The following is a 13,257-nucleotide window of genomic DNA, read 5'->3' on the forward strand; positions in this document are numbered from 1 at the left end:
TACGGAGGGAGTCTCCAACCAAGAATGACAAATAATTATGGAGGTTGATGTTATTACTCTTGCTATTTCTGAGAAAGGAAGAAGTTGTGGGGAGAATATTTATGTATTTATATAAGTATATATAGGTATATATGTGAATATATACATTTGTATGTATATATATATATATATATGCACACATAAATACACTAGCATCTTCTAACCTTCCCCAGTTAATATGCTCAGTTACATTAAAAAAGTAAGATCCCAACCTATTCATATATGGAAAGAAGTCTAGGCTATGTAAAATTACTATAAATGGTGAACACTATAAACTACTGAGACAAGTAAAAAAAAAACCAAAACACTTCTGTAAATAAAATTATTACAACTGAGCACAGAAAAAAATAAAGACAGATGCAAATCCAGAAATTATCTTCATCATCCACCACTGTACAAAGGCAGGAATTCAGACTGTATATAATAACTATCACCAATTAAAAACACATGCAAAGCTCTAGAACTCATTTAAGTAAAATAAAATATAAATGTATATTTATATATCCTTTTAATTATTTAAGAAAATTATTATCTACATTATTTAAAGTCACTTTCCAATTCTCCAAAGAGGACTGACTATTCACTTCCACGGAACTTTTGGACATACATATCCACCTATTTAAAGGATATAAGTTACTTATCATTAAAAGAGAGCAAAAATCTCTTCTGTCATTCAACCTAAAAAGCATCTTTGATGAAACTATTCACAAAATGAACTTCAAATGCATTTAACATAAATTCTAGTATGGACATAATTCATTCACAAATATTTGAAGCACCTTGTTATTAAAAGCACGAGTTTAAAAAAACACAATATTAACTTATTTTATTACTTGCCTATAAAGTACTGCAGGAAGGATAGATGTCTTTTGTGCGCCTCCTTCTTTTTTACTTGGTTTTCTCTCCTTGGGAGCTCGCAAAATTGCCGGTATGTTCAACTTCTATTGATTTGAACAAATGCAGTTTATTTTGTTTTAAAGAAAAAATATAAAGCAACATTCTCCTCTATTTGCCACTCAAGTCAACTAAATACGCTAGAATTGTGAGGGAGAAATGTTTTACCAGCTATTACACCAGCAAAAAAAATTAAAATGAGTTTTTTGGTTACTTCCATTAGAAACCTATAATTAGGGGCACCTGGGTGGCTCAGTCGTTAAGCGTCTGCCTTCGGCTCAGGTCATGGTCCCAGGGTTCTGGGATCCAGCCTCACATCGGGCTCCCTGCTCTGCAGGAAGCCTGCTTCTCCCTCTCCTACTCCCCCTGCTTGTGCTCCCTCTCTCACTGTGTCTCTCACTGTCAAATAAATAAATAAAATCTTTTAAAAAAAAGAAAAAGAAACATATAATTACATACTTTCAATTTTCGGTGAAACACTAAAATATTATGAGAATTAAACTTCTACTTCAGCTTTGAAAAGTGAAAGACAAGGACAATCATTTAAGAGCTTAAAAAAAAAAAAGCCTCACACAATATACTTGACAAGAAGAATATTGAAGCCGTTTATTTTCCTCAACATCTCAGCTACATTGGTGGTCCATAGGTTAATTAGAAAAATTATCTTATTGGACCAAACTCTCCACAAAGCGAATGAGATTCTTTTTGGTCTTCTACTAATCTGTAGTATGCTGGCTTCTGAGACAGCAACCATCTATCAAAGTCATTTCTCAGTGGCCCAGTGGGCCGGCATTTGTTCAACCAACTGGAAAAAAGTGTCATGCAAATGGTACAAATGAATTCTACTTCTGTGTATTTTACATTTACACAAGGAAATTTGTGAACTTCTGTTAAGAGTCATTTAATAAATGAAAACACCCTTTTATGGCAGATAATTTTTTACACTAAGTAGGAGATTCTTAAGAGACAGTCTTGCAAATCAAACCAAAAGATAATGCTAGCTTGGTAAATAAACTAATAATAGTCTTGTACTCAACATTAACTTCTCTAAATATCAAACATCATAATCTCTCAAAAATCCATCAACAACCTATCAATAGAAAGTCACCTATTAAGAGAAATCCATCAACAACCTATCAATAGAAAGTCACCTATCAATAGAAAATCACCAAAGTGACTACTCATTCTCACCTCTTAAATTATGTTATTCATTTTAATATAAGCCACATACATCCTGTTCACAAAAGAAGCATCTTTAAAGCTAGCATAGCACAATACATATCAGTATTTATTATCTTCTAAAATATTAAGTCTACATGAACTGTATGATAAATTTGACCCTTCTTAAACCTCTGAAACAAGTACAATGAAAAATATCTCTTCATTGATAAGCCTCCTTCACAATTAAGATTACTTAAGATTACTTAATTAATTACTTGTAAAAGGACCACAATGAGTCTCCAACATCCTTTTAAAATATAATTGAAATTACTTGAATGAATTTTTAATTTATGTGTTATACACACAGTACTAAAAGAAAAGGCATTCAGGGCGCCTGGGTGGCTCAGTGGGTTAAGCCGCTGCCTTTGGCTCAGGTCATGATCTCAGAGTCCTGGGATCGAGTCCCGCATCGGGCTCTCTGCTCAGCGGGGAGCCTGCTTCCCTCTCTCTCTCTCTGCCTGACTCTCCATCTACTTGTGATCTCTCTTTGTCAAATAAATAAATTTAAAAAAAAAAAAAAAAAAAAAGAAAAGGCATTCAAAGAAACTACTATTTGGCAATGATTCTTCTTTTCAACACCAAGAACTTTAACAGGCTAAAAATGCTCAAGGATAAAATAATTTTTGTCATTACCCCAGTGATATTTACTGCAGGTAAAAAACTATCCTTTAACATTAAAGTTTCAAAACCCATATCTTAGGCAGCTCAAAACTAAATCAATATAAAAACAAATTTCTCTAGTTTGCCTTTTAAATTTTACACCTAAAAAGAAGGAACTAAATATAACAGAAGAACAGGATACAAAAAAAAAAAAAAAAAAAAAAAAATGTGGCAAGGAGTCTAACTGCTAAATTAGAGATAAGAATTTGATAGGAGTAACTCATGCTTCTAATCTTAGCTTCATCTCAAATGACAGGTCAATTAGTTAGAGCCAATGAAAAAGTTTTGTAAACAAGATAGCTGTTAAAACAACCAAATTAGGCTACAGGTTCCCAGTAGGCAGCTTTCGATGCTCTACATGTATTTCAGGCATTATCATTACCACAGAGGATTAGTTGCCCCTAATCAAACAGAATTTTTTAGTGAGGAAAGTTGTATCAGAAATCTGATCTTTGAAAATAACAGAGTAAGAATAGGAGACAGCAATTGGAAAGAAACTAACCTGCCCTGTGATTCTGCCTAGTAAGGCCCATATTCCTTGCCCTTCGCTTCGAAGTTTTCCATTCAGATTCTGCAGTTCTTCTAAAGATTCACATAGCTACAATGTAAATAATCCATATCAGTAAACCATTACAATACACAGTAAAACATGGGGAAATTTAAATAATTTATCAACAAATGTCCAAGAGTATCTGTATTGCTAGTCTGTATTTTTAAACATATTTAAGTCACAAAACCCTGAAGAGGAGGCTATCCAATTATTGAATAAGCAGTACCAATAAGATGTAAGCATTTTGTTTCATGTAAGCATTTTTACCGGTAAGAATACCTATATTTATCATCCCATTATAGTTTACTAAATAATTTCAGACACATTCTGCTAATTAATCCTTGAGTCTATGAAGATGCATTTCCACCATTTTCTCAATAAGAAAACTAAGGATCATAGGGTTTCTGTGACTTGACCAAGATATAGAACTAGCAAGAATCCCCAGGTCTTCTGAATATAATCCCAGTACTCTTTTCTTTCACTACGGTGTGGCTGATATTGGAAACATATCTCTTACTAATTTTTTATACTTAAAATGTTATCTAACAATAAGTCAACATCAGCTTTATATGCTCGTGTTACTTTTTACCTAATATTTTAGCTACACCTTCTTTTATAGGATATTTCTTTTGATCTCCCTCATCATTACAATGAAGATGTAGAATGGAAATTTAAATTGGGAGGTTATTTTTCTTAAATCAAAAGTAACATTACAAAACAATTCAAGATAAAACTAGTAATTTAAAGGAAGTTTCTAAGTTTTCTACAAACTTAGAAAGAGAAGTTCTATAGTACACTAGTTAGGAACAAGGGACGGAGTCAGACTGTTTGGCCTCAAATCCCAACTCTATAACTTGATTAGCTACGTGAGTCTAGGCAAGTAACTTCACCTCCCTAGGATTCAGTTTTCTTCTCTAAAAATGGGAGCCATAATTACAGCTCACATAAAACTGAGGTGAAAATTATATCAGTTAATATATGTAACATGCCCAAATTGTACGTAGCACATAGGAAGTACTTAGTGTTAGGGATGATAATGAAGCCAGTAAGAGTAGGAAGTGTAGAGAAGGGCCTAAACACTTCATAATAATTTCAAAATAAGACATAAATAGAAATTCTCTAAAATCACAAATGACATCATCAACAGGTCTATGACATTATGTTGTTTTGTAGCCAACTTACCTTATTATATTCCACATGGAGCTTTTCCTGTTCATTCTCTAATTTATCCTTTATATTCTTTTGTTCAGCCATATTTTCCTGAATTTGAATCATGCGCATATTTCTCTCTATTTAAATTAAATATCCAATTTTACTTTAGTAGAAAATAAAAACTGATATACAAAACACACAACGGAAGAAGCTAGCCATAAAGATGATCACATGGATAATTTTACATTGTTTACAATACTTTAACCCTCTTCACAAACACAGGAACTCAGCATTTTACAACAACCCACAACTTATTAGGAAAATAAATATACTATTTATTTAATATATGTAGCATGGCTAATAAATTTCTAAAAATTGACAGTATAACAAATATTTCTAATAGCAAATTGTTCTCATTGACAATGTGCATATATCAGTGTCTATACTGACCAAAGTAATAATTCACAAAATCAGCAGTGAGAGCAGGTTGCTTATGCTTTCTCCTTCCGTCCACACTAGAACTAGTATCTGAATTGTCCACTGGAAAGATATCAGTACTGATCCCCATTAGCTCTGCTTTCCGCATCAGCTTACGAATGGCTGAAGCACTGCTAGTGAGCGGTCTGGGCAATTTTTCCCTTGGAACCCAGGCCTGAGGTCTGGTAGATCGAGCTAGTTCTGCTTTGGCACGATACTGCTGAAGCCGGGCATTGATCCTTGCCTATAAAAGAAATGCATACAAATTTTAAAAGATACTAAAATGTAACATATTCCCTCTGATTTCTACTTGCATGCTTAGAGAAAGTACAGATAACCAGAATTTCCTGTATCAAGGCAAGTTATACCTATCCACAGTTATTAAGATACACTGTATTATTCTTGGGTTACAATAAAGTAGGTCTACTCCTACTAACTATTCTAGGTTCTAATCTATGATCAGATTTGTCAGAACTAATTTGATTAAACAGAAATTTCTCTCTTTAGTAACTGCAAGTCTCTATAAATTCATCTTAATTTACCTAGAAATACATTTTAAAAGATAGGCAAACTGATCAGATCCTTTACATAAATAACAATGGATCAAACTGAAAAAAGATATGGTCAACATACTGCACTGATAGAATAATTTCCTCTAAGCCACATTTTTCACTGTATTTGGAAATGCGCTTCATAAAAGGCTGCTCTGTTGACCAGATGAGGAGTACTCATCAGCTACAAACTACACTCACCATATACCTTAATTACAATCCACTTCCTAGGTAACTAACCACATTTCATAAATACATTTCACATGTCGCTGGCACACACATATGAGAGCCGAAATCCATAACCTTGAAAGAAAAAACATGATTTTGGCATGAATCCCATACCTGTGCTTCTGGTGACAGTTGCTTCTCCCTCTCTTGCAAAGACATTTTACAATAGGATTGTAGAGCCAAATAGTTTTTTCTCTTCCATTTTCTGTCTAACCTATCTGCATGCTGCTTACAATAAGCAAAAAATGGATCTGCTATATCCTATACAAAAAACAGAAGGGCGGAGGGAACATTTTTACTACAAAGGGTCATAAACAACCTAACATAAGAGCTAATATTTCTTTTTTGAAGAATTTCCTACAGTGTTGATATCTCTAAGATAAATTATAAAAGTTATTTTTGCCCATAATGATAAAAATTGCTACTTTTGAAACTTAATCTTATATATAACTTCAAATTAACAACCACTTTTTTCTTTTAAGGGCCTTGTAGATTTTAAGATACTGTAATTAAATCTTATGTATTGTATTTAGTTAAACTTGTATACCTGAAAAACAGTCAGTGTTTAAAACAAGTAGGATTTTAATAATCTTAGGCATTATTAAATATTAAAGTTATGCATACACAGGTTAATATTACAAGACAATATAACCAAAAAATACAGGACTAGCCAACACACATAAGTGGAGCATTTTTAACTGGCTAGCAATGAATGCATGGACATATTCTACCTAGGACAAAAATGTTTAAGAAAACCAGGTCCTGTCAAATGAACACATTAGGTATCACCTTTAACTTTTTATATAACTCTAAAACCTCAAATGGAAAACAGAGCTCTCTCACAACCATCCTTCATGATACTAACCTAATGTGTTACTCTTTACAAAGAGTAGGGAAGGAAGGAAGGAAGTAGGGGGAGGAGAGGGGAGGGAAGGGAAGGAATTTACTCTGTAAAAAACAAAAATAATTTGTAAATAACCAAAACATGTAAACTGCATTGTAACTGCCAACAAAATAACAGGGAGTTCATTCTTTAGATCTGTCCTAAGGAGAAGAAATAAAGATATGTTCTCCATATAGTTTTTAATAGAAGCTATGTTAAAAGGGTGTCTTAGAGTAAGGTGGGGTTTTACACTCCAAAGAGAAATCATGACAATAAAAAAGAAGCAAAGGAATAAGAACAGAATGGGACATAACAACAACAACAACAACAACAACAACAACAACAATAAATTTAAGGTATCCTTAAAAATTAAAAAAGCACATGATACAATTCTGTAGTGTGATATCCACAGATGCCACAATATAGCACTGGGTAACATCACAGAATTTGGAAATACAAAAGCCTGGACACAGGTTTGGGTCAGCTCCGTAATTTACAGGTTTTACAACTTTAAAAAAGTTTCTACACATCTCTGGGTCTCTTAACTCATTTGTAAAATGGATTTAATAATAACTACTTCATATAGTAATAAAATAAAGTAACAAAAATGTAGGTAGGAGATTGTATTAACACGCACACACACACACACATACACAGCTGCTGTCTCATGATGTTCTAAACCTTGGTGACAGATGATGATAAATGGAAACAAAGATTATATCAAACCTCAGACAAAATGGCCAGATCTAGAGAAGTATTTTATTGTTTTAAAGTAGGTAAGGTTGAAACTGAGTCATCAGAAGTAGGATTCATGCTTGCATAGATGAATTAAACATTAGGACCAAGACACTGAATTAAATTCGGAAAAAGACCAGTCATCTCTAGTCTAAAAGATACCTGAAAAGGAACAAGTAACCCAGATAACTTTTTAAAATTAATTAATTTGGGAATATAGGACAATAAACCTAATTCTAAGGCTAGAATGACCAAGGGATTAATGCTGCTCAGAGAATGAAAAGATATACGAAGCAAATATTAACTGTGACAGAAACCACTGTCTTCCAATATCTATTCTCCCTATCTTCCCCTTGGTAGAACCCTCTGAGTTTTTACTGGGTAAATGGTTACCCTGCTAGAAACGCTCTGCTCCAGCCTCCTTGCATTTAGATATGGCCATGTAGTAAGTTCTGGAAAATGAGATGGGTGAAAATTCCAGACTATGCCCTTGAAAGGAAACTGCCTAATCTTAAACTTCTCTTTCCTTCTTCTAATGGGTGAAGCCCAGTCAAAGTAGAGATAAATCATCTCTGACGTGTAAGAAAGTACAACAGACTAAGGAAAGATAAAACAACAATAAAAGCACCTAATCCCTAGAACCAAACTCCCCTGCATATTAAACCAGTCTAGAATCTCGTATTAGAGCTAGTTCAACTTCTTCCTTCTTTAAACCACTAGTTATTTGATTTTGTTAAACCAGTTAGTGTCCTAATTAATGTATTGGTTGACTTGGAATATCCTTTAAAACTGCTTAGAGAAATGAAACTTTTAAGAAAGGTTCCCAATGGAAAACGGAAAACATTTATCTGAATGTCTACTATAGGCCAGGCACAGGTGCCTTTTATATACTACCTCACTTATTCTATATCACTACAACTTGAGATGAATTATTATTTTAATATCAATTTTATGAACAGAAAACTGAAAATGAGAGAGGTTAAGGTGCTGACCCAAGATCTATGACTCATAAGTAAGATTTCTCTTTTCCAGCCGCTACCTGACTGATCAGATTCACTTAAGGAGGTCTCTAAAGAGAGATGAGTAAAGCCGAACTCTGGGAGATTCAGATTCAGTAAGTCTAAGGCAAAGGTTTTAAATGAGAATGCTTTGAGAAACAATACCAATAAACATAAATGAGTAAAGGAGGCTTCAAAGAAGCTATAAAATTATAAGACAAAAGTAAATGATGTTGGTAGAAGGGGGAAAATAAATGAAGATAGAAGAACTTCAGGGCTTGTGACAAACTGGAATGTTCCACCTACAAAGGCATTCAAAAGCATACAAAACATACTGCTACCATTAAAAAAAAAAAAAACAAAAAAAATCCAAAGTCCTTCCCATGTTCTTCCAAGTCCTACCTGGTATTCTATGCAACTTCCTCCCCTCTTACCAATCCTAGTCCCTAATTCTGTACAAGCCATACTAGTCTCCTTGTTGGTCCCCAAACCAAGCATGTTCCTACCTCAGGCTCTGCGTATTCTGTTCCCTCAGGCTGTCATGCTCTCCTCTCAAATAAATATATGTCCACTACCACCTTCCTTACATATTGTCATTAAAATGTCATCTTGGGGTGCCTGGGTGGCTCAGTGGGTTAAGCCTCTGGTTTCGGCTCAGGTCATGATCTCAGGGTCCTGGGATCAAGCCCCAAACTGGGCCCTCTGTTCAGCCGGGAGCCTGCTTCCCCCTCACTCTCTGCCTGCCTCTCTGTCTACTTGTGATTTCTCTCTCTCTCTCTCTGTCAATAAATAAATAAAATCTTAAAAAAATAAAATAAAATAAAGTAAAATAAAATGTCACCTAGCATTACCCTACCTCCTTTATTCTCTGAATGTTTCACCTTACTTTGTATTTTTTCACAGTACTTATCACAATGTTGCGTTTTGTTTTGTTTTCTTTTTTTTTTTTTTTGCTTACTTTTTTACTTTCTGTCTTCTCCCCACCTGCCACTCAAATGCAAGCTTCCTTAAAGAATATGTTTTGTCTGTTCTCCTCACTGCCATCTCCATAGGGTCTGTAACAATGCCTAATACCAATAGGTAAATACATCTGTTGAACAAATAAATTGAATAAATGAGAAAAACCACACTAATGCTTAAATAGCTAAAGGTAAAATATAGATAAGGTAAAAAAAAAATAATAATAATAATAGTAAGTCCAGCTGAAGTTTCTGATTCTTCCATGGAAATTTCTATCCCTATTTATATTACTTCCTGTCCATACTAGACACTTGTGACATCTTTTAATGTCATACTATTTATCCCCACATAGGTGAATACTGTGCCTTAAAGCTATTTTCATGCTCCTTGACAGACTTCTCCACCCCACTATCTACCTTAGTGCCTTGCACATATGCATAGGCCCTCAATCATGACTGACTTCATTGAGTGCTACGAAGTCACTTCTGAATATAAATTTCACTGCTAAATAAAATATAGATCACCTCTTAACATAACTGGGTTTAGGAACATGAATTCAATAAGGACTATATATTCATATTCTATAAATGCTTGCTGAGTTCTATTTCTGTCATCTGTTTTGACATAAGATAACGGAAAAATCTACCGGAGTGAAAATATGAGAAAATTTTTCATTTCTAATAAGAAGAGAACTCTTGTTCTCTTCTTTTGAATTCTAAAATGAAGTGCTTAGGATCATTCCAACAATACTGAATGCTTTGTATCATTCCAACAATATTGACACCAACAAGCTTAACAAGAACAAAAAAGGAAACCATAAAGATGCTGATGGGATAGAAGGATAAAATAGATGGGTTGTTAAGCCACTAAAAAACCCCCAGAACTACATATGTTTATGCCTCTTGTCATATGAGATAGTCAATACATTACTGTTAGGTCACTGTAAATGTTCTATTACTTGCTGCTAAAAAACCAAGTAAGATGCAACATCAAGAAGATAAACAGCCAAGACATATCTTAAAGACCCCATGCATATTGGCATTAGACTCCAAATGTGGCTCTGAAATTTTTAGAAAATTAAAGGAGTTAATAAAATCAGTTACATAATTCATTATATCTGTAAGATAAAAACCAAACCAGTTAATAACCTAACACAAAGCTAGAGGCATCATGCACCCTGATTTTAAGCTGTATTACAAAGCTACAATAATTAAAACCAGTAACAGACTGACATAAAAACAGACCTATAGATCAATGAAACAAAATAAAGAGCCCAGAAATAAAATCATGCATGTATGGTCAATTAATTTACAACAAAGGAGCCAAGAATATACAAGGGGAAAGGATACAGCCACATACAAAGGAATAAAACCTAACCACTATCTTACACAATGGATTAAAGATGCGCACATTAGACCTGAAACCATAAAACTAGAAAAAAAAAAAAAAAAAGGCAGAAAACTACTTGATAAAGGTTTTGGCAATGACTTTTTAAAATCTGACATGAAGAGCAAAAGCAACGAATGCAAATAAATAGTGGGACTACATTATACTAAAAAGACTGCACAACAAAGGAAACCATAAACAAAATGAAAAGGAATCTAGGAATCTACTAAATGGGAGAAGATATTTGCAAATAATGTATCTGGGTAAGGGGCTAATATCCAAAATACATAAAGGGCTCATATAAATCAACAGCAAAACAAAATAAAACAAAATCCAAACAATCTGATTTAAAAATGGGCAGAATATATAAATATTCTTTCCAAAGAAGACATACAGATGTCCAACCAGTATATGGAAGACACACAGCATCATCAATCATCAGGAAAATGCAAATCAAAATTACATGACATATCACTTTTCATCTGTTGGAATGGCTGCTATCAAAAAGATAAAAAATAACAAGTGCTGGTGAGGATGTGGAGAAAAGGGAATCTTTGTGCACTGTTGGGAATGTAAATTTGTGCAGCCACTATAGGAAACAGTATGGAGATTCCTTAAAAATTTAAATGTAGAACTACCATGTAGCCAGCAATTCTACTTCCAGGTATTTATGCAAAGCAAATGAAAACACTAACTCAAAAAGATATATGCACCCTCACGTTCACTGCAGCATTATTTACAACAGACAAGATATGGAACCTAAGTGTCCATCAATGGATGAATGCATAAAGAAATTATGATATAGATTATACAATGGACTATTATTCGGCCATAAAAAATGAAATTTGCCATTTATGACAACATGGATAGACTCAAAGGCATCATGATAAGTCAAATAAGTCCAAACAGAGAAAGACAAATATTATATGATCCCTCTTATATGCAGAATCTTAAAACACACACACACACACACACACACACATACACACACAGAAAACAAGCTCATAGAGAGAACAGACCAGTAGTTGCCAGAGGAAGAGATGGGAGGAGAGAAATGGGTGAAGGTGGTCAAAAGATGAAAACAAACAAAATCACAACATAACCAAATACATTCATAAGCAAACTCACAGCAACACCTAGTATTAAGAACTAAGAGAAAGAATACTATGTACTGAAAAACTGGCTTATCAGTATTCTCAGGTTAATTCAAAAGAAAAAAATCAGTAAGGCAAAATGCAACAATAAAAAAGGTAACAACATCAGAATGTAAAAAACTCATGTTAGCAAAAAGAATATCATAAGAATCAAAATAATTTTGTCCAGGTATGTGTCTAATAATAGAGCTTATATAGACTATTTTAAAAAATTGATATATTCTGCATATACCCCAAATATATCATGCTTGCTACAGTTAAACTTTAAATAAAGGTAAAATAAGGTTATCTTAGAAAAGTACCAAAGTGAAAGTGACCTATTTGCTAACACATGTTTTAATAGTTCCCTGAGCTGGAATGGCAGGAAACATGATCTCATGTAAACCAAAGAGATAAAGAGACACACGTATGAATAAACAGTTATTCCAAAACCACAAAAAAGTATAACAAAGGTATACCCTCAGGCAATGCCTTTATATAAATAGAAAATTAAATAAATGGAAAAGGATATATGCAAAATACTACAACACAAAATGATGATTTGAAAACTAACTGTACCCTAGAATTATTTTTTTAAATAAAATCTTACCTAAAAAGCCAATAATGCTAAAGAGCTGATCAAACAAAACCTGATTGATAAAAGGGACCACTCCCTCACAACTTGTATTCTAATGACTAAGACAGTGAAAAGCAAGAGAAAACAAACAAAAAAAAACTCCTCTCCTCATAAATCAATGTTCTAATAAAGGTGAGAGACAATAAACAAGATAAATAAGAATCAATATACTGGACAGTGGTTAGGTACTAAAAAGATGGCAAAAAAATAGCAGGAAAGGGGATTAGAAAGTATCATGGAGGGAGAGTGTTACAATGTTAGACACGGTGCCCAGGAAAGTCCACAATGAGAAGCAGACATGGAATGAAGATCTAAAACAAAAAGTGAGAGCGTGGGTTGAAGCCTCTGCCTTCAGCTCAGGTCATGATCCCAGGGTCCTGGGATCAAACCCCACATCAGGCTCTCTGCTCATCAGGGAGCCTGCTTCCCCCTCTCTCTCTGCCTGCCTCTCTACCTACTTGTGATCTCTCTCTCTGTCAAATAAATAAAAAAAATATTAAAAAAAAAAAAAAAAGTGAGAGCGTAGCCTGTGCAGCTCAGTTGTTAAGCATCTGCCTTCAGCTCATGTCATGATCCCAGAGTCTGGGATCAGATAGCCTGCTTCTCCCTCTCCTATTTCTCCTGCTTGTGTTTCCTCTCTCACTATGACCCTCTCTGTCAAATAAATAAATAAAATCATTAATTAATTAATTAATTTGTAAAGAGTGAGGGAATGAGCCATGAGGACATATGTGAGGGAAGGGCAGCCCACGC

At 34.0% G+C, this 13,257-nt stretch overlaps 1 protein-coding gene across 5 annotated transcripts in view; it reads right to left on the reverse strand.

The window, feature by feature from the left end:
* The window catches only part of PHF14 (PHD finger protein 14), a 188,656-nt gene that overhangs the window by 127,100 nt on the left and 48,299 nt on the right, over nucleotides 1–13,257 (reverse strand). For all 5 annotated transcript variants that reach the window (XM_032874144.1, XM_032874151.1, XM_032874161.1 and 2 more), the window contains exons 8-12: nucleotides 5,887–6,033; nucleotides 4,967–5,237; nucleotides 4,547–4,653; nucleotides 3,317–3,412; nucleotides 877–980 (exon numbers count right to left, since the gene is read on the reverse strand). In XM_032874144.1, the coding sequence (XP_032730035.1) occupies nucleotides 877–980; nucleotides 3,317–3,412; nucleotides 4,547–4,653; nucleotides 4,967–5,237; nucleotides 5,887–6,033 (725 nt within the window). The remainder of the gene's footprint in view (nucleotides 1–876; nucleotides 981–3,316; nucleotides 3,413–4,546; nucleotides 4,654–4,966; nucleotides 5,238–5,886; nucleotides 6,034–13,257) is intronic.

This window comes from Lontra canadensis, unplaced genomic scaffold (assembly GCF_010015895.1).
Source record: "Lontra canadensis isolate GAN:19392208 unplaced genomic scaffold, GSC_riverotter_1.0 scaffold2, whole genome shotgun sequence".
Classification (NCBI taxonomy): domain Eukaryota; kingdom Metazoa; phylum Chordata; class Mammalia; order Carnivora; family Mustelidae; genus Lontra; species Lontra canadensis.